Source organism: Tachysurus vachellii, chromosome 17 (genome assembly GCF_030014155.1).
Source record: "Tachysurus vachellii isolate PV-2020 chromosome 17, HZAU_Pvac_v1, whole genome shotgun sequence".
NCBI classification, from domain to species: Eukaryota; Metazoa; Chordata; class Actinopteri; order Siluriformes; family Bagridae; genus Tachysurus; species Tachysurus vachellii.
This window is the reverse complement of record NC_083476.1, coordinates 3,770,766-3,792,971: the sequence shown is the minus strand read 5'-3', so window position 1 is coordinate 3,792,971 and position 22,206 is coordinate 3,770,766. Positions and strand designations below refer to the sequence as shown.

Genomic DNA, 22,206 nt, shown 5'->3' with positions numbered 1-22,206 from the left:
TATTAAGCCTTGTAGGGTCTCATTTTAATGACTGGAAAAGAGTGGATTGAGGAGTGGCTTTATTTTCATAAGACCCCATTGTTCTAACACTTTTTTCCTGTGGCGTGAAACAAGCCCCATAGCCATGTAACATCAGCCCAAATCACAGTAGTACTATATACACATCTGTTAGATCAGCACAAATCACTACACAACTATATACACATGTTAGATCAGCACAAATCACTATATACACATGTGTAAGATCAGCACAAATCACGATACAACAATATACACATCTGTAAGTTCAGCACAAATCAATAAACAACTATATACACATCTGTTAGATGAGCACAAATCACTACACAACTATATACACATGTTAGATCAGCAAAAATCACTATATACACATGTGTAAGATCAGCACAAATCACGATACAACAATATACACATCTGTAAGTTCAGCACAAATCAATAAACAACTATATACACATCTGTTAGATGAGAACAAATCACTACACAACTATATACACATCTGATATATATATATATATATATATATATATATATATATATATATATATATATATATATGTGTGTGTGTGTGTGTGTGTGTGTGTGTGTGTGTGTGTGTGTGTGTGTGTGTGTGTGTAAGATCAGCACAAATCACTATACTTTACTATTAATATTTGTACACACACATGCACATATACACACACTATGTATATATATATATATATATATATATATATATATATATATGTGTGTGTGTGTGTGTAGTAGAATATGTACAAATCCACCGCATGTGTATGCAGTTGCAATGGAAACATACACAGAGTACTGGCACTGTTTGTTCATTCCTTCACCCTTTTTTTTTTTTTGGCTGCCTCTGGCACTGACTCGGTTCAATAACACGCATACTTTAAGCAGGAGGAGCAAGCAACAATCCACAAAGTCCCCTCCAGAAGGTGCAGATTCCAGCGAGGGAGCTCTGAAAGACTACAACACCAACATGCCAGGAAAAAAGAGGTCTCACGGACGAAAGAAGAAGTCCAGCGAGGTATGTAAATGAAATGCGCAACACACTCAGGATCTCCAGGCATGCTCAGTAGACTGGTTTGACCTATTGCACTTTTAGCTTTCCCAATGTCTAATCACAGAGTATGTGTAGAAACATCCACAGAGCTGAATGAACATGTCTTGTGTTTTGAATTAATTTTAATCATTTAGTCCTGTAGTAGTGTAGGAGTTTAATCATTATTCACTACACTATTCGTGTCAACTTTGTCTGAACTGATTCTCTATGATTAGGGTTTATTTAACACTGTAAATGTTTGTGGGTGTTAATTCAATACTGTATAAGTTAATTCAGTACCGATGTATGGGTGGAGTGAAAGAATAACAACAATAATGCAATAACTATGTCACATTTATAAGGTATTTTGTGATTCACTGAACAGTGATTCAGTGAATCAAATACGATTGGCCAATAGTTGTTGATTCATTCTCAATGACTGCAGCAGTGATAGTACTTACTGCAATACACATGTTCACAGATGTATATTAACGTTCTTGTCTTAATATGTTACCGTTTCTTCAAGTGTTGATGAGATTTTTATCTAATGCTTATGGAAGGAGTCTCCAGGCTCAGGGCTTTGTATAAGTAAAGCTGTTCAAGGTTTGGAAAAGTCTTTAGGATGGATAATGTTCTGTGTTGTGATTTCTCAGTTACTGTACGTGTCTGTTTGTCAGATTACCTAAAAAATTAAGCTAATGTTCTTAGTGCTAAGGAATAGCTTAATTCTCATTTGACAACGTTAAGCGATATGCAGTTGCTTGATGATTTCTGTGGTTTAAGAGGAATAAAACATCCAGTAATTGGAAAATAATTAACACATCAGGCCACATCACACCACTCCAACAAGGGGTTGCTTTAAACCTTTATTATATTGTATTTTTTAACTGTTAAGAACAAACAGCAAAGTTTGCTGCTAATATACTGTATAGATAGCTGTATAGAAATCCTTTAAGGGTTAAATGCTTTAAGGGTTCCTTCCAACTGACAACCCCTTAAGGGTTCTGGATTAAAGAATTTACCACAAAGATGTCAAGAAGTATTGCAATATGATTTCTTACCCAATTACACAACACCTTAACATGTCATATCGTGTCACAACAACTTCTGAGACATTGGAGCCATTGTGTCTTTTTTCTACCTTTTTTAAAATAGCACTAGACTCTGATTCATCACTGCTGGATCGATGGTAACATTTTGAACTTAACTTTTATACATTTTACTGTTTACGTATTTGAAGCAAAAGCCTTTAATTGTTACATACACATTAGAGCAAAATTCTTCGGTTCATATAGCTCATGTTCTCAACAGTGACAGAATGATGGTAGGCTTGAACCTACAACCTTCTGAGAAGTAACCCAGCACCATAACTACTGGTGTACTACTGTGCTCTGCCCCAATTATGGCTTATTCTCTTTAAAGTAATGTATTTTACCAGTACTATGATACATAAAACAGTTATGTACCAAAAAATGTCAAGTATCAAGATACGTTTTTTGTCCTATCATCTATATCTAGCTAAGATAAGATAAGATTTAGTCTATGATCCTTTAGAAATGGGGAAATGATCGCTTTTTGTTAGCATGTTCCCTTTGCACCTCCAGCGTTGGGGGTTAAATCAAAGTTTGCATGTTCTCCCTGTGATTTTTGAGGTTTCCTCTTGCTTTCTTCCCCATTCCAAAAGCCATGCATTGTAGACTGATGTCCATCTCCAAATTGTCCATGGTATGGGTGATGGGTGTGTCCTAAGTGACCCTGTATACAGGATAAGATATACATTTCATATGTGAAAAGATGCTGCATACTTTTTGTCTGTACAAAGTCAAGGTATGTATGCAGGTGTTGATGTGTACCAGGTGACCTGACATGCTTTCCTAAGTAGTTAGATAGGTTATGACCTGAAACTTCCACTCCCCCGGTGCAGCCGAGGTTTTGCGCAACCAGAAAGTAGTTAAGGAAAGTAACACATAACTACAGGGTAAAACCAGACTGCACTGCCAGTTTGACCGGGGGGACCGTGTTCTAGACGAGTCAGGGATTAAAGAAACATTGCATTAATACAGACTGCACTGGATAATCGTCTGAGCATTGACGGGAGTGGCACAAGTGGAATTTGACGGAAGAACAAAAGTCTACTTGTGCACTAGTTTGGTAGATTCAGATTGCTTCTCTTCCTTCTACTTATTCTTCTTCTCCATCTCGGTCTCTGTGTCGGTCGGCTAAATGGCGTACGCTGCTTACTGGAATGTGATGGTAAGTCATTGCTAGCCTGACACTTAAGCTTTGCAACTTTAAACGCTGAAGAAAACTAAACGTTTGTTAAACAGGGTGTGTAACTGCCTGGTATGCAACTTTCAAGACACATGAAACAAATGATAAAATCTTAAACGCAAACACATCTTACAGGTTGAGACTTTGTCCACTTTGAGAAGTCTATGCTTATTCTTTGTCATTTCATGCATTCACAATAGCACTGTACTTCCTGCATTTCATTTTCGGAGTACACTTTATTTAGACTACGACGAAAATATGTGTATTTCTCCTTACTGCAAATATGTTACATTTCCTGTTTATCCTGCATATTGATCGAGTAAAGAACCAACCTGGCAACCGTCCAAACTGGCAACCCACATGGGGTCCTCTGAAGGATTACTTTTTTTAAAAAACATAGTTAATCATTATTTCTACATGTCCATGGACATGTACCTGACTACACAGGTACTAAAGCAGTACATTAACGTGTTAAGTAGCATTACATTTCTTTTCCTGAAACAGTACAGACCATTTATCTTAAATTTTGATTAAACTATATCTATGTTTGCAGATAAATGATACAAATGTAGAAAAGACACAGCAGATGATCCTCAGGCACGAGAAGTGGTTTTGTGTCTTTAATGTTTCTCAAAAACATAGACGTATTTAAGTCAGGTCATTTCATTTGGTCTTAATCCTTTAAGCAGTTGTACCAGAGCGCAATGGTTAAAGCTGGACATATATATATATATATATATATATATATATATATATATATATATATATATATATATATATATATATATATATGTTTAAAGCCGAATAACCAGGGCTTATAAATAAATAAATAAATAAATAAATAAAAAATACATTTTACTTCACATAATATATACCATTCATTGTGAGATCCAAGCTCTCTGAATTTGAGGTATCTGCAATAGAGAGAGAGAGAGAGAGAGAGAGAGAGAGAGAGAGAGAGATTAAATAGCATATTTGATACTATAATAAAGCAAGTGATGTAAAATATCTACAGACCCTAGAGGTCACAGGTCACAGGTTTACACTGACGATATGGTTTATGACTGGAATATTATAAACAGGGATTTAAAGTAGATCATACTGGTATTTAAAGATTAGCATAATAGCCACATGAAGCTTACTTTTGTGTTATTTGTTTGTAGGATATTCTTTTAATATCTAATAAAATCCAAATGCATGTGCATTTAAAATGAATTCGCTTTCTTGCATTATTTGTCTTAAACCTGACTCAGTTATTTGTCTTAAAAACGACTGCATATTTAAGGTAGATTAGAAAGAAAAATAAATTTTCCCTTAAGGAGAATGCATTGTCATATTTAGCAACTTAATTTGCATTTCAGCTCCATGATTACAACATTTTAACGAAATCCAAACCTCACCCTCAGTCCTAAGTGTATGTGAACTTTTATGTTCTTTCTTCTCCTCTCTTCCCTAAGTTTATTTCGTTTCCTATTCTCATAATTCTTCTGTCTCTGTCTCCAGCATACGTCTCACGTCTCTGTCCGTTCTAGTTATACATCACAATTTCAGGTACAATCAGATTAATCCGTGCTATCTGAAAAATCCGAGATTTCAATCACCGCACAGTAAAGGTCTCTAAACCTGTAGATTGTTCACAAAAGCCATGATTACTACAGTATATAAAGATAATGACATATGTAGAGCTGTAAGTTGTAGAGATGGGAATTGAACGTATGCAGTACATGGAGTTTGTATCAGGGTTTGATGTGATCGATTAGAAAAATAATCAGATCAACCGTCATTTCTGACAACATTGAATTTTGTCTCCATTTAGTGTATAAAATCTCATAGATTTCTGACCCAGCAGTGTTTGATAGAACTTTTGATGTCAGCCATCAATTTCAGTCCAAACTTCATACTGTACATGATAAAACTCCAATGAGAAGCTTTTATTAGAAACATTTAGACAATCGCTCTCAACAATAGGCTTAAGTGTGCACGAGTATTTAGAGTTGTTACAGTACACACAAATCATTAACACTAATTCCTACAGTCATTATGTCCAAACCCTGAAAACTGGTCTACTCAAAAAAAAAAAAGTCAGTTAAGAGTATAAAAATGCTTTGTGAGAACCAGTCACAGCATGCCAAATTAACACAACGGTGATTCATACAGTAGTTCTGACTTAGAAGAAGAAGCAGCATGAGGATGAGGATTTTTTTAGGATTTGGATCTCTTTCAATGTGAGGATGAAGATTTTTTTTTAGGATTTAGATCTCTTTCAGTATGAGGATGAGGATTTTTTTAGGATTTGGTTCCTTTCTCTATGAGGATGAGGTTTTTCTTAGGATTTGTATCTCTTTCAGTATGAGGATGAGGATTTTTTTAGGATTCGGATCCCGCTCTGTATGAGGATGAGGATTTTTTTAGGATTTGGATGTATTTGATCATGAGGATGAGGTTTTTTTTAGGATTTGGATCTCTTTCAGTATGAGGATGAGGATTCTTTTTAGGATTTGGATCTTGCTCTGTATGAGGATGAGGATTTTTTTAGGATTTGGATCTCTTTCAGTATGAGGATGAGGATTTTTTTAGGATTTGGATCTCTTTCAGTATGAGGATGAGGATTCTGTTTTAGGATTTGGATCTTGCTCTGTATGAGGATGAGGATTTTGTTAGGATTTGGATCTCTTTGATCATGAGGATGAGGATTTTTTTAGGATTTGGATCTCTTTCAGTATGAGGATGAGGATTTTTTTTAGGATTTGGATCCCGCTCTGTATGAGGATGAGGATTTTGTTAGCATTTGGATCTCTTTGATCATGAGGATGAGGATTTTTTTAGGATTTGGAGCTTTTTCAGTATGCGAACGATGATTTTTTTAGGATTCGGATCCCTCTTTGTTAGATCTGTGTTACTGTGTAGAGGAAACTCATGGAAGAACAAATTGAAAATGATTATTATTATTATTGTTATCACAAAATCGAATCAGTTCATCGACTAATTACAACAGCTATTTGATATAACGCTTCACCACTAAATGAACATTAAACCCTGTAACTGTAATCAGCCCCAAACCAGAAATGCCTCTCAGGTCTACAAAGAATCTTTCAGTAATATTCAGATTTCATTTGTACGTACGTGCGATGTTTCATCTCATCAGAAATATTTTCTTATTATTTAATATGACTTTTTCTGGACTGTATTTTTTATTTGTTGGCTGTCATGTGGAACAACCAAACTCAGCCTGACATTTACTGACCCTTATTGTTAAAATAAACGGCTCAGGATATCCGTACCCTATGTGTCAGTAAACCTTTGTTGTTTCTTGGTTATTTCTTCCTGTAGCCTCCCCGTAGTAACAGTATAACTTTTGACTCTTATGCCATTTTAGAAAAAGATCTTGCCTTGTAACGGTCTTGGATCATCACTTGTTTTATTTCTCTTATACCTCAGCCATATGGCATTTTATTACTTATTACAGTACACCACGTTATACTGTACCGCTTATCCGTATCTAATTTTAGTAAACATTGTGGGTTGTGTGTGAGATAAGGTTGTTACTAGTAGGGACTAGAATTAGCTTATTGTGCTAACATGTAGATCTTTATTACTTATTACAGTACATCACGTTATACTGTACCGCTTATCCGTATCTAATTTTAGTAAACGTTGTGGGTTGTGTGTGAGATAAGGTTGTTACTATAGTAGGAACTAGAATTAGCATATTGTACTAACATGTAGATCTTCATGAGCCGTGGGGTAACTTGCAGAAAACAGTATGATCACATTGATTAACATTAATTCCTCAGGAGATCTTGGTTGCTTAATTCTACTCAACAACAAACTGTTGGAGAAAGGACATTATTCACATTTATATTATTCCCTGTCCAGTTTCATGAGGATCAGGTTCACTTCTGAATCTGGTTCCTTAAAAGGTTTCTTCCTCATGTCTTCTCAGGGAGTTTTTCCTCACCACCGTCACCTCAGGCTTGTTCATTAGGGATAAATGTTAGAGATAGATAACTTAAAAAAACTTTTATTTTGTTTCTTTTGAAAACTGATCGTTAGATTATTACGGCTCAGTTTTTGCTGATCCTGTGTGTGTGTGTGTGTTTACTTATAGCACTGCTGTGTCTCGTGACTGTCCTTATGACCTGTATGTGACTATAAATACCCTGTACATGCAGTAGCTCCTCTTTCAGTGAAGCTCACATACACACGGTGCACATGAAGGGTCAAGGTCTTGGCATGGCATTGCCACACGTCTTAGTGTATACGGTATAGTGTATATACATCTATATACAGAAACACTGCCATTATGCTTATTGTGCACACACCTGCACACGCATGCACTTCCTGGGCGAACGACTGGAAGGTTTAGCACACCTTCATTCAGGCGTGTCAATCAGTATCCACTTATCACCTGAACGTACCTGATGTGTGGTGTCTTCGGCATGCATGCAGCTTTCGGGTGTGACACTGTTTGTACGGCTTTATTTGGAATGTAGACAAGTTAATCCTCATTCCTTTAAATCTGGTTTTCAGTGCTAGAACAACAGATGCTCCACTGAAATAAACAGGATAGATCGTTACAAGGAAGAGGAATGTAAATGCTTGATTCTGATTAGTCAGAATTAGAGCCAGCATTAATGTATCCAATGTTAGAGATTTAAGCACTTATGTACGTCGCTCTGGATAAGGGTGTCTGCCAAATGCTGTAAATGTAAATGTAAATGTAAAGATGATTAACAGCAATGCATATCATTTAACACATCATATCTTTTCTATAGAAGCAGCTAATTCACAGAGACGTCTATGACAGATGAGAGACATAACAAACACCTGGAAATAATCAATAGAGGATTGATATCTAACAAAGAATCACAGATAATATATCATTTTAACATAAATCTGTGGAAGGAATTTCTGTCGATAGCATCTTTTTTGTTACAACTACGCCTGCAAGCCCCCTCCTGCCCGCTAGAGGGAGCCCTCACCAGAGTACTGACACTTCCGGCTCATTTCCGGTCTAGCAGATATAAATAAATACAGCAGCCACGCTTCACATTTTTGCGAATTCTTACCAGCCTGAGCCTTTATGCCCTTTATGCCCTTTATGCCCTTTATGCCCTTTATGCCCAATGTTATTTCTGTGTATGATCTCGTTTAATTGTTTATATGCTTTTTACCTGCTTCTTTAACCCTGTTGGTATTGTTTGCTGTGCAAATTGTCTCTTTGGATTATTGAACTTTGTGCCCGTTTATTCAACCCTGTTCTTGTCTAAAGTTTTGGTTTATTCTGCCTCGTTTTATCATTAAGTTGCCGTTTGTCCGTTTTGGTAACACGACAAGACTTATAAGGCTTGTATAGCTGTTATAATGTAAGTGATATCAGGAACTGTTTTGACTTATAGATGTTCCACAGCAGTAAAGGTAACCATAGTAAAGGTAACTATAGCAATTGTTATTGTTGGCACAAAGAGGTGTAAAATATTTCATGGCATGCTTTTATAACGATATTATACATTTATGGCAAATGCGCTTATCCAGAGCGGCATACATTTCCTCTCATTGATATAGCTGAGCAATTGAGGATTAAGGGCCTTGCTCAGGAGCCCAGGAGTGGCCTCTTGGTGGCCCTGGGATTTGAACTCATGACCTTCCGATCAGTAGTCCAACACCTTAAGCACTAAGCCACCATTTCCCCATTTGATGCTACGTTTAGTGTCTTAGCTCTAACCTTAGAGCTTAAAAAATTTAGTCTGACTCGTCTGAACCAATCAGAAAGAAGCATTCAGCAGCATTGTGCTGTAATCTGTGTTCATACATAATTTATTAGACATGTGAAATGTTCAGTTACAATCTTGGGAACTCCCTTTATTAAGCAGCAATACACACGGAATTCAGATCATGTCATGCAACCAAACGTTCCTCCACCCAGAAGATAGCAAGAGAAAGAAATGCCACAATACACATGGACTTTGCTCCCAGTTATATAAGTTGCACTGGGTTTGTATAAGAGATTTATGGTGGTATTATGATACAGGTTTCTAGTGCACAATCATTTGTTGTTAGTTTGTTACTGAGAGAAAGTGTCTTCGTGTCAGAGAAGAGGAAGGTAAGAGTTCACGCCCACGTTCATGCAGGAAGAAGGACAACGTGTGCTTTCTTTTCACCGTTCGGCTCTTTGTGAGGGGAAAATTTGAATTAAAACTCAAAAGGGTTTGATTTTATTTTCAGCCTGTCAGCTTTTTTAGGCATGTTGACCAGGGGAAGTTTTTCCTTCCCACTGAATTGTGCATGACCATAACATGTTGTGTCTATAGCTAAATATTGTGTCACTTTGGCAAGAGAAGTGCAATCTTTTCTTTAATAATTATTCATTAATATTAATAATTTATTCAAAGCTCCAAAATGATCTCATTCTTTCACTTGGTCCTTCTGCCTTTCCAGATCTATTAAAAAAACATCAGAGATATAATTCTAATTCTTGGCAGAACTTGGCAGTATGGTTCCTAATTTAGGTTACCACATATACACCCTCTGCTGTGTGTGTGTGTGTGTGTGTGTGTTGCTATTTCAGAGGCATGGCCCCGCCCCCTGTTCGCTCTAAGCCCTCCCTTCTCTTCCTTTCCTCTCCTCCTTCTTCTCCCAGCGCCTGGAACATGTTGTCACTCTGAGAGGAGTACACAGTAGAGACTCACACACAGGCACACATACACACAGACACACACTGACAGACAGACAGACAGACAGACAGAAAGCCGGCACCAAACATGGGGAACTTATTCAGCTGGTTACGAGGCACGCAGGATTCTTCAGCCCTGCAGGATGTCGCCGTGGAGCAACAGGTCACTCTTACTGGATTTAATGTCTCTGAGGTCTGAGTAAGGAGTGCAGTGCATGGTGTGTGTGTGTGTGTGTGTGTGTGTGTGTGTGTGTGTGCGTGCGTGCTTGATCTCTAGGTCAGTACACAATGCATGTGTGTGTGTGTGTGTGTGTGTGTGTGTGTGTGTGTGTGTGTGTGTGCGCGTGCTTGATCTCTAGGTCAGTACACAATGCGTGTGTGTGTGTGTGTGTGCTTGATCTCTAGGTCAGTATACAATGTGTGTGTGTGTTTTTGTGCGTGTAAAATGAACAGCAGAGATTTCTTCTATCTGTCAACCTCAGTGTTATTGCATTTCTGTTACACATTTAAACAATCACAAAAAAGGGCAGGGTGAAAAGGAGAGAGTTCTGGCTCTGAGCCAAGTCTTGAAAAGGAGGAGTAATGGAATGTGATGAGCATGCTGGGGAAAATTTCCAGATTTGTGCATGGACACTTGTGCAGAGTCACGTCTTAACAGCTTTGATTTAAATCCTCTGCTTTAAATGCCTTGTTTGTTTACATGAGAGTGTCAAGCTGCTGAGTTTGCGTTTCATTCGCTGTTTGCAAAAATATGTAAAAAAAAAAAAAAAAAAAAAAAAGGAGAGAATGAAGTGAATAAGTGAAGGAATTAATATAAGTGAACAAATTCAGTCCTTATCTGACGTCTTGCGAATTTATACACCAATAAATGTGACAGCTTTGATGATCTCAAGTCACGTTTATGTTGCGGAGAGAAATAAAGATGGAAATAAATTCTTTTTTTTTTTTTTTTTTTTTTTACTTTTTACTTTGATTCACTTCGGTTTCAGAAGCAATATCTTTGTGGCTTAGCCTTTGATCCGATTTTATTGTTTTACTTTATTCCAGGTTATGAAAATGTTATGAGAATAGTTTTAGTTATTAACTGGTTACAGCTGCACACACACACACACACACACACACACACACACGCACACACATGTTTATGTTGGGGTTCCTTATCACCCAAGGTCTTCCTGTAGCTGTAACCACTCAGACATGTCGTCTCAGACACACACAATATGGCTAAACGTTGTTTTTGTTGTTTTTCTCTGCTGTGTGTTTTGAGTTGTGCCCTTCTGTACTTATTAGTCCGAACTCCTTTGTTACCCAGAATGCTCTCTGACGTCTGTTAAACATCAGGCACGGCTGTCAACACAACAACAGGGCAAGCAAAGTTCCTCGCGCACTCGCTCTCCTGACCTTCACTCCCTGACATGAGATTTAATGTGATTTGCTCTCAGCCAATCAGAGTAAGAGACAGTGATGGGCCACACCTAGACACTAAAGTCGCTTGAGAGATTTTAAATAATACAATTATTATCATTAAAGCATGTGACAGACCTTGAGCTAATTAGGACCTGAATGCTCAGTAATATGATTCGAGATTAGATCAGCGGACTCTGATTGGATTTCGGCTTAATGTCATCTTAAATCATCTTAATGTCTTGAAGATTTTCAATTGTTCTACCAAGTCAGATAAATGACTAGATGTTGGGCATGTTGGAGAACCCCCACACTGGTGTTGGGTATCAGGATAGCAAAGTCGGAATTTTAGCAGATTTATGGCTCTATATCTACTAAGCAGCGGATTACGCTTGAATCTTTTGTATAAAGTGTATTTATTTACGTTTAAGACAAGGTGAACTTAGTACATTTTGACTACCGTTTCAAAATGATATCTCAGTTATATTTCAGACAGACAAACAAATGCATGTTGTTTTGCATCGTTCGTTATAGTCGTGAATGAAGTATCGCGATTCGTATTAATACACCCCTTATATTTACTTTCTAGTAAGTCACAGTACATAGCTAACAGCTAGGAGATTAACCAATATTCCTTATTGAGATAAAACCAGTTCTAACGATAGCTAACTAATTTGAATTCATTAACTAGCTTTACTAGTATATCTGCTAGCAGGTTTTGTTTCTGTCAGCTGTAAAGATCGTTGTTTGTTGTTTTCATTGAGTCGACGTTGTCGAGTAGCGCTAATCGTCAGGAACGATCTGTTTGTTTCACTCACCTAGCATTATTATCCATAGACATCTTTCAGCATTTGGGTTGGAAATTATTGGTTATTATATTGTTGGGTTGTTGTGAGAATGGAAGCGTTTTAAATTTGTACAGATATTTCTAGGTCCTAGGTGTTTTTGGGAAAAGGAAATAATACCATTATGTCAACGTACAGATTTGCCACCGCTCATATCAGGGGACTGTGATTTGATTCTAAGCTCATTTTAACATCTGTATGGAGTTCCTATGGCAGGTTTAATTTTTTTTTCTAGGTTTTCAGTTTCCATCCATGTCCAAAAAAACACATCGGTATGCCCGTAGGTGTTAATTTGTGGATGTGTGTGTGTGATGGACTTGTTTTCCATCCAGAGTGTTTTCTGATCTCACACCCAGTATTCCAGCGTTAGCTTTTTGGAAAGTGCCCATAAGATTCACGTCAGTATCACCTGAACAACATGTTGTCACACGAGTTTGCTGAACTCTGAACACTTCTAAACACTTTCTTTTACCTCCTTGTCCTCCAACAATGCTGCACAAACGATCTGCACAAACACTTAATCTAATATTAGTGAGATATGATACTTAAAGCTCTATCCGATATATGTTTCATCGTAGTTTTATGTTATTGCTTCCTTCAGGTGCTTGTGTTTTCTAGCCTCGGGTTCCGTCTGAGCAAAACTGTCAGATTTCTCAGCTCGGTGTCTCTAAGCTCATTTCTAAATGCTGCATGAATACAAACACATTCCTTGGCTCCGATCGAGCACAAACTGCTCGCACCCAGTGATTTAATTCTCATGGGAACCTGTCACAAACATTATGTTCATGATCTCATTAATGCTACCACTCCAACAATATTTCTTGATGTAAAATGAAGGTTTGATTTATACGGTTAGGGATCAACATTTGGAATTAGTTTTTAAGGCAGATATATTTAAAAGATTGTAGACTTGTCAGTGTAGCTTGTAAAATAATATTTTCAACAACAGTATATTAATTCAGTACTCATATTAATATATATTCATACAGGTCATATTCATTTATTTAGTATTTGGCTATGCAGCTAGCAAAGTGTTTTTTTTTTTCTGAAAACACTGTTCAGATTATTATTATTATTATTATTATTATTATTATTATTATTATTATTGTTATTATTATTATTACTACTACTATTATTATTATTGTTGTTTTATTTTAGCATTATTATTATTAATATGAATACTACTATTATTATTATTTTTATTTTATTTTATTTTAGTATTATTATTATTAATATTATTATTGTTGTTGTTGTTGTTGTTGTTGTTGTTATTGTTGTTGTATATAGCATGTGCAAGACCATCATTAACACTACAGATGTCAAGCTTTAAATAATCTAAAACATGAACTTGTTGAGACTTGGGGAAGCTGTGGTTAAGGCTCTGTGTTGTTGATCGGAGGATTGAGACTCAAGCCTGAGTGCCAAGCTGCCACTGTTGGGCCCTTAAGCAAGGCCCTTAACCCTCTCTCTACTCTAGGGTTGCTGTATCATGGCTAACCCTGCACACTGTGCTGTAATGTTTCTGTGACAAAATAAAAGCTTTATTTCTATCCCATTTAGGACAATGATAAGATAAGATAAGATGAACAGTAACTGCAGATGACTGAAATACAGTATCCATGTGCCTTTACACGCACAGAGACTTTTATATTGTGCAACGGATTAATATAAGACCGCTGATGGAGGCATGATGGCTGGAAATCTGGACTCACGTTGTGTAACCACTGACTCTTGGATAGAGATGAGCAGAGGGCTAAATATAACCAGGTACTAAACAGATATATTTTTACCTGCAAAATTAGCAAATCAGCAGTTATCAGGCAAAACAAATCGGTGTATCGCATTTTAGTTTACATGTAGAAAAGTGCAATATCTTCATATATTTCAATACTCTACAGGACTGAGTGTGCAAACAGTATCTTTTTCAGACTGTAACAGATTACATGTATTATATCTGTGTGTTTAAAGTTTGCATGCGCATCAATACTCACGCTCGTGTTTAAAGGTTTAAAGACACGCACAGCTTTTGTTTATTTTAGGGGTGGCATCAAGTTCCAAGTTCCCTCTGTGTCTGACAGCGCAGTAAAATGAGCTCATGATTACAGACACAGTAAAGTGTTATAAACCTCGAGTCTGGTAATGTGGACATTGTTCCCTTTTTACTCCCTTTATTATTATGTAATCCGTCAGAATTATTTCATCCAGCTTCCAGTTTACCATCACTACACACTCTCAGTCTTAGTCTACACACTCTTATTTCTACGATAAATTTGATGCCACTCACAAAAGCACCCGAAACAAATTCGAAGGCAAAATTGTACCGTTGTAAATTTAAAATGGATAATACACTGTAGTTCTATTTATGATTTATTTATTTATTTTTTTTAAATTAATTAATTTATTTTTTGCTTAATCCTTATATTTTGGTGTATAAGTCTATTGCAATTAAATTTAATTAAATTTAATTTGTATAACACTAACACTTTGTATCCCTAAATCAATCCTGAAGCGATGAATGTTCTTTTATAGTTGGAGCAAGAATATACAGAATATATATATATATATATATATATATATATATATATATAATTTTATTTATTTATTTTTTTTTTTTAGATAACAGTTGGGTTGGAGCAAGAATGCAACGATTCATTTTATTTTCATCCAAAATCTTCATTTAACACATTTTTATTGTTCTTATATAACCATAACTGAAGCAAAATCTAGTACTAATATCTCATTTGTCTTTTTTGTATCGTTTGTCAGGTCGCCGTTTCACTTCCGATTGGTTTAAACTGTGTAAATAGGTGGAGGCCTCAAACTTGTATGTCAGATGATAAGGGTTGCCAAGGATTGCAAAGTGACTCATTTTTTTTTTTTAACCACACTTGATCCTAAGCCCTTGTGGATAATGTCCTGCTACAGATAAGCACGCCACCGCTACAGACACCTCCTCCTTACCCTACAGACATATAAGCACAGGTATAATAGTGCAATTTGTGGTATCTTTTAACATATAAATCTTAATGGTGTTGTCAGTGTCTTCCATATTAGGTTCGTTTGGAAGACTCGGATGTGAGTCTGTGGCATTTGGATTTATTCCAGTTTGTTTACAGAACCAGCAAAGTTATGCGGCTGTATAATGGTGCATATCCTGGTTAGGACATGCCTGAGTGTGTGTTTCTTTTCAGGATGTTGTCCACTATTACATACAGTATCTGTTTCACCCCAGTTTGGATTTCTAATTAATACGGTTTTGTTTTAATTATATACTTTAAGTATTATAGTATGTCAGGTAACTTGTATGGGTTGTTTGTATAGTGTGCAAGTTGGCTGTCTATTTATGATGTCATCAAAGTCATGTAACTCAGAGATAAATAATAAATACTATAAATAAATAATAATAAATAATTAAATAAATACTTTAAATACTATATATATATATATATATATATATATATATATATATATATATATATATATATATATATATATATATATATATATATATTAGAAAGGTGTTTAAAGTTCTTTACAAAAAAAAATATAATAAAAAAAATAATAAGGAAAGAAAAGATCAAGAAGAAAAAACTAAGATGGAATTTAAGAAAAAGACATACAATAGAAATACTAAAAATTATGATTAATTAGCATTAATAGACTGGATAAATGAATTACTGGATAATTGATCAGTGAATTAAAATGACTATTTACTTTAATGACAATTATAATTCAAAATAATATATAGTAATGATATCAGAATAATCTATACAAAAATATACAAATCCAAATTAAAACAAATTGTTACTCATAAAAAAGTGAATAACAGAGACGTGCAAAAATGTACAGTATTAGAATATATACAGTGTTAGAGTACTGATGAAGAGTAAACACGCATGTGAAGTAATAAAGCAGGGTTTGGTAACGTTTCACTTTTATAGCGTGTGATACAGCACGTATCCTCATTGTTACATTCACACTACTGTATAAAAAGGCTAATTAAGCATAAAGTAAGCATCCTGGCGCTCCTTGATTTCATCATAGTTAATCAGCATGCTTTTATTATTGTTCGTTTTCAGTTCCTGCCTGAACAGGTTATGTGTGCATGAATCGAATGAGTTATCTGCTTTTACCTCATCACTCCACTTCTGTACAAACATGTTTAGTTTTTTTGTTGATTGTACACTGATGACGTCTGCGGGGTGAAACATGCTTGGGCGTGGATCAATGATGCAGAATTGCCCCTAAGTGTGTTATATGAATATAGAATATGTGTGTGAATGTGTTGATGAAGTATGGGGGCATCTAGTTTCCTCCCACAGTCCAGAAACATGCAAAGTAAGCTGACTGGCATCTCTAAATTGTCCGTAGTGTGTGAATGAGTGTCCAAGTCTCCTGAGATAGACTTGAGTCTTCATTTACCAGACCCTTATCCAGTGACATATATATATATATATTATTTCAATTTATACAACTGAGCAATTGAGGGGTTAAGGGCCTTGCTCAGGGGCCCAGCAGTTGCACCTTGGCGGACCTGGGATTCGAACTGTTGACCTTCCGATCAGTAGTCCAAAACCTTAAGCTATTAGGCTACACATTTACATAGAAAAAAAAGTACTTCAAAAAATAGATGGATGGATTTCTAAAATTTAGGATATATCCCACCTGTTCCTGTGATGTGATAGAGTCGGATTCAGACTAAACCCTGACCTGGAAGATAGCTGAACATAATATTAGACATTTAGATCATTTTGATTGCAAAAGCAGCCCTTGCACATTTTTCAGTCACACACCAGGTGGCAGCATTGTCACACTAAACGGATTGTATACTCTCACATGCTCTGGCAAGCTTTTGTGTCTAAAACATGGAAGCATTCAAGCTGGGAGTTAAACAGCTCTTTTCATGTTGATGACAGCTTTGAGCTCGTCATGTAAAGTTCTCTGGCAGCCTTTCAACAACCTTTGTTTTAAAACATCCATGTGCTTAAAGTAATCTCGGGTAAATTCTCCTGTCTTAGTCCTTCTGTTCTGTTTTTATTAATGAGCTTCCTTCATGTCTCTGATGTATAATTGTTTGTTTTCTCTCCTTTTTCTCTCTCTGCTTTTGGGTGGAGTCGTGAGGTTGTGAGGTTGCGAGGCTGGGCCTTTCTACGACTTTTGTGATCCTAGCTCAGATTCCAGAGCAGTGACTGTAGGAGTCACACCCAGCTGAGCAGCACTCAGACAACGCCTGTAGTTCTGTCTAATCAAACAAATCATCTCAAATCATACGTCTCTTCCTTATCGTTGCTTGGACCGACAAGCTTTTCAATCCTGTCCTCTTTGCCCATTACTAGCGTATTGAAATAATCTTCTTATTTTTTTTATTCTTGGCTTGCTGTCAGACAAGGGTGTCATGCCTACCTCATAGCCAATGAGAGTGCTTTCTAGCTCAGCGTCATAGCTCGAGAAGGAGAGCTTTCATAGGTGGAGACTGAGACTTCATTTTTTTGGTGGGGCGTGTTTTTGTGTGTGGTTGAGTGCGTTGTGTGTGTGTGGGTGGGTGTGTGTGTATGTATGTGTGTGTCAAAGTGTAAGGTACTGTATATACTTTGAGCTGTCTCACCGTACAGGATTTCTTGATACTTTGGAGTTTGTAAGGACACACAGAAAGGACATCTTTCTAAACACAGGAGCCAGATGGTACGTACTCAAATCACCCTATGTTGTGTGGTTTCCTGCTTCTGAAGCTGATCTCTCTGTGCCTGAATACTTGCCAAAATGGGCTGCAGTCAGTTTGTGGAAAAAGTGATGGCTGCAATTTATGACTTATGCCAGTGCTTGTTGTTCACAAATCACTTGAGCAGAGAAGAAATAGACAGGCGAATATTATTTAGGATAGTCATTCAAAAAAAGTGTATAATCTAATCTCTTGAATGATAGACTCCAAATGTTGCTGGTTAAACTTAGATATCTGTTGCAGGGCGGTTTCCTGTGCTAATGTCTGCTGTAAACATTAACTCTGTGTCTCCAAAAACCAGCTTTTTCCAAAAACAATACAGAATTTTGCTTATGGATATAAAACCATTGTGCTTTTTCAGTTCTGGATGTCTATCAGATGTCAATCAGTTTTTGAAGATGATATGGATCTAGCCTAGCACTGGTCAAACTGGTATTTTAGTTCCAGCACTAATGGCATACAGCTGGTCTGGTAGTGGGGGAATTGTGAGAGGAAATAACAGGTAGACGTTGGTGACGAGTCTCTAAGTGCAAACACACAGGCATGTGAGTGTATAAGCAAGATTATGTGCATTCCCAGGAACCTCTGCAGGCATGCGGAGGTATGAACTGTATGCGAGTAAGAACCTGTGCAGCCCCTTGAGGTGAAGTAAAAATAAAATTTCAGCTAAGTTGTGTTTACGATGATGGATGATGGATGAGGGGGTAGAACAAAAATGGGACAAAAGTCAAACAAAAATTGGAAGATTGCACATATGTTACTTTTGCTATATCATGTAGCTGTCCATCAAAGCCTGACATTCATGTATGTTAATGTATGTTACGGGTTTTTTCAGTCTGTCCACACATACTCCACACAAACCATGTGTGTGTGTGTGTGTGTGTGTGTGTGTGTGTGTGTGGTAGCCTTGTGGCTAAAGTTTTAGACTATTAATGTGAAGGTTTGAATTCCATGTCCCACAAGCTGCTGGGCCCCTGAGCAAGGCTCTTAACCCTTAGTTACTCAGCTGTATGTAAGCAAATGTAAGTCACTCTGGATAAGGGACAAACCACATCACTAAATCGCGAAATGACATGAAATGATTTATTGAGATATTATGAGCTCTACAAATATGTTCATGTGATGTTTTGAAAAATAATATTACTCACTAAATCCATAAAGGGAAAACACTTCAAGTCTAATTGTACTGTTTGTTTCTTGCATTGTTTACTTTCCCTAGAGCATGTGTGCTTGGTTGCGTGGTGCCGGGGCCATGCATTAGTCATCACTTCCTTTAAAAGATAGAAAAAAAAGGCAAACAGATATACTGTTGCTGCCAGTGTCATAGCAGCAAGACCAGAGCATCGTGTATTAATTTCGGGGGGAACCTGTTAGTACCTGTGATGGGATGAGCAGAGAGCTTCACATCAGCAATATTTGCATATTGTATTCAGAGGCCAGAGTAAGCTGGGTGTGTCTATATTTCGCCTCTAAATCGAGCAAACATGCAGGCATCAGCAAAGAGAACTGGGTTGTGGTTGCCATGTCGGAACCAGTTTGTCCTCTTAGCATAAGTTTTTGATTATGATGTCGCTTTTTGGAAAAATTAAAGGCACACTTTGTGACACAAAGTTTCTCGTGAACTTTCTTCCATATTCCTTGCACTTTATTTGCATATACCAGCCAGTATAGTCATTAAGACATCGAGGCTAAAGAGGAGCTGCTTTTAGCCAGATCTTCTTTTCGGCTTCTATTTTCACTCATGGTGTTAAGGTTTCAGGGATGTGTGTATGTGTGTGTGTGTGTGTGTGTGTGTAGGATTGCAGCTGTTCTAGAACAGAGCGCTCTCGCTGACTGACATGTTACAACCAAGACTAGAATGCAAAGCTTTACCGAAGCTGTCATTTCTCCTGCAGGTTTTGTTTTAGAGGATGATAGAGAGTGTGTTTCTCTCAGTACAGTGTTACTGAGGCATTTGTGCCCAGTGTGTGAGGGCAGATTTGGATATCTGAGTCATAGGACTGTGCTTAGAGGGATGTGGGTTGGGTTCAGTCTGCAGGACAGAGAGCAGAAAGACAGGTACTCATAAATGGGCGGCTTTTTTATCCCTCAGATTTTTCCAGTGAACCGGTTCAATTTTCTGACTCATTCATTTGATTCATTTTAATCTGCTGGTTTGTTCTATTTGATTCTGATCCTTTGTTAAACATTTCACATGAGAAAGTGTGGCTTTGTCCTGTTCCTTTATTCCTGTGATCATGTTTTTAAACGTTTGAATCATTTCGAGGACGTGGTGACTGCATGACTGCATCGCACCACGGTGGTTGGGGTTCGAGTCCCTCCAGGTCTCCGCCCTGTGTTCACAGAGTTTATTCTCCTCTTGCTCAGATCTCCATGTTCCCTGCGACACTGTGTGGGATAAATATGACAGGAAGTGGATGGATGGATGGATGGATGGATGGATAGACGATTCAATTTCTGATTTATTTTATAAAAGATTTTTGTACTGGTTTATGGTCATGGTTTAATCTCTGAACACACAGTTTTATTCTCTATCCCTCAGTCATTTCTATGTTTTATTGTTCTGATTCGTTTAGTCGTTTGTTTTATTCTTTTTTGTGTTCAGACGAGCTTTAAAGAGCAACTTTCGTGGATTCTGGTGATGTCACTTTGTGGTCATTGTTTTTAACCTCATATGACACCAACCTCAAAAATAAGTGGAAATAAAAAATAACAACATGGACATGTGACATAAGAAAATGCTCAGGACAATAACGTGTATTCTGGTGACATCAGGTGACATCACATGCAAGCCAACCACTGAAAATAGGTGGAATCCTATTTTTACCTGTCCACTGGCGTCCAAAAGTTTTGGCACTCCCATCCGCCTCTTCGCCTCCAAAAGTATTGGCACCCATTTTGCCCACTTGTTGTTGAAAAAGTATTGGCACCCCCATCTGTCCCTTCGCCTCTAAAAGTATTGGCACCCCATCTGTCCCTCCGCCTCTAAAAGTATTGGCACCCCCATCTGTCCCTCCGCCTCTAAAAGTATTGGCACCCCCATCTGTCCCTCCGCCTCTAAAAGTATTGGCACCCCCATCTGTCCCTTCGCCTCTAAAAGTATCGGCACCCCATCTGTCCCCTCGCCTCCAAAAGTATTGGCACCTTATCTTTCCCCTTGCCTCCAAAAGTATTGCCCCCCCATCTGTCCCCTCGCCTCCAAAAGTATTGCCACCCCAACTGTCCCCTCGCCTTCAAAAGTATTGCCACCCCATCTGTCCCCTCGCCTCCAAAAGTATTGCCACCCCATCTGTCCCCTCACCTTCAAAAGTATTGCCACCCCATCTGTCCCCTCGCCTCCAAAAGTATTGCCACCATATCTGTCCCCTTGCCTCCAAAAGTATTGCCACCTTATCTGTCCCCTTGCCTCCAAAAGTATTGCCCCCCCATCTGTCCCCTTGCCTCCAAAAGTATTTCCACCCCATCTGTCCCCTCGCCTCCAAAAGTATTGCCACCCCAACTGTCCACTTGCCTATAAAAGTTTAGTCACCCCATTTGCCCATTCACCTCCAAAAAGCAGCAGACGTTACAATCCCTTGCTTCGTCAAGCCAACATCAAACATTTGTTGCGATGAAAAATTTTGTTGATTCTTAGAATTCATTCACCAGTCCATTATATTTCTGAATACCTTACCTGATTTCTCTTTAATACACTCTAGTTTCTAGTTTTTTCTTCTAAAAAAACAAAACAAAACACAAAACCCTTGTTTCTATTACTAGTATGACGTCAGTTTTTACCTGCCTGTATTATCTACCCAACTGACATTATTTGTGAATGAATGAAGTGGTGATGCAGTTGTTCCAGTGTTTACCTGCTCGTAATGAGATATCTGGTTGGCTCTGTAATGTGTCGCTACAAATCCTGTCTATAGTTTGCACTGACTATTCAAATGAAGCACTTTGTATAGCTGAACCCACCTCGCATAGCATTCCTGTGAGTGTGTGCCTTTATTTTCACTGTTGTGTTGTTTAGTGCTGGTTTAGTGTTTGGTCCCACCCAGTATGATAAGTTAGAAAAATATAGAAAAATCTAGTTGTAACCTCGTCCCTTTGTTATAAAGGATAGGTTCTGTCTCATAGACCATCCCTGAGAGATTCCTTCTGGTTGACGAAAAGGGTCAACAGTCACCAAAAATGTTAGTTCCTTAATTTTGGATACAAAAAAATCTACAGTACCATGGTTGATTCCTCCCTACAACAT

The 22,206-nt window shown here is 37.5% G+C and overlaps 1 protein-coding gene across 27 annotated transcripts in view; it reads left to right on the top strand.

Annotated features, from left to right (window-relative positions):
- The first annotated feature begins 877 nt into the window (after positions 1-877).
- cast (calpastatin) overlaps positions 878-22,206 on the top strand; it is a 47,686-nt gene continuing 26,357 nt past the window's right edge. For 5 of the 27 annotated variants that reach the window (XM_060890689.1, XM_060890686.1, XM_060890677.1 and 2 more), the window contains exon 1: positions 880-1,039. In XM_060890689.1, coding sequence (XP_060746672.1) covers positions 992-1,039 — 48 coding nt within the window. In that variant the 5' untranslated portion in view covers positions 880-991. Of the gene's footprint in view, positions 1,040-3,032; positions 3,308-9,975; positions 10,192-17,773; positions 17,930-22,206 lie in introns of those variants that run through there. The other 22 variants (XM_060890687.1, XM_060890675.1, XM_060890674.1 and 19 more) reach the window with 13 other exon arrangements.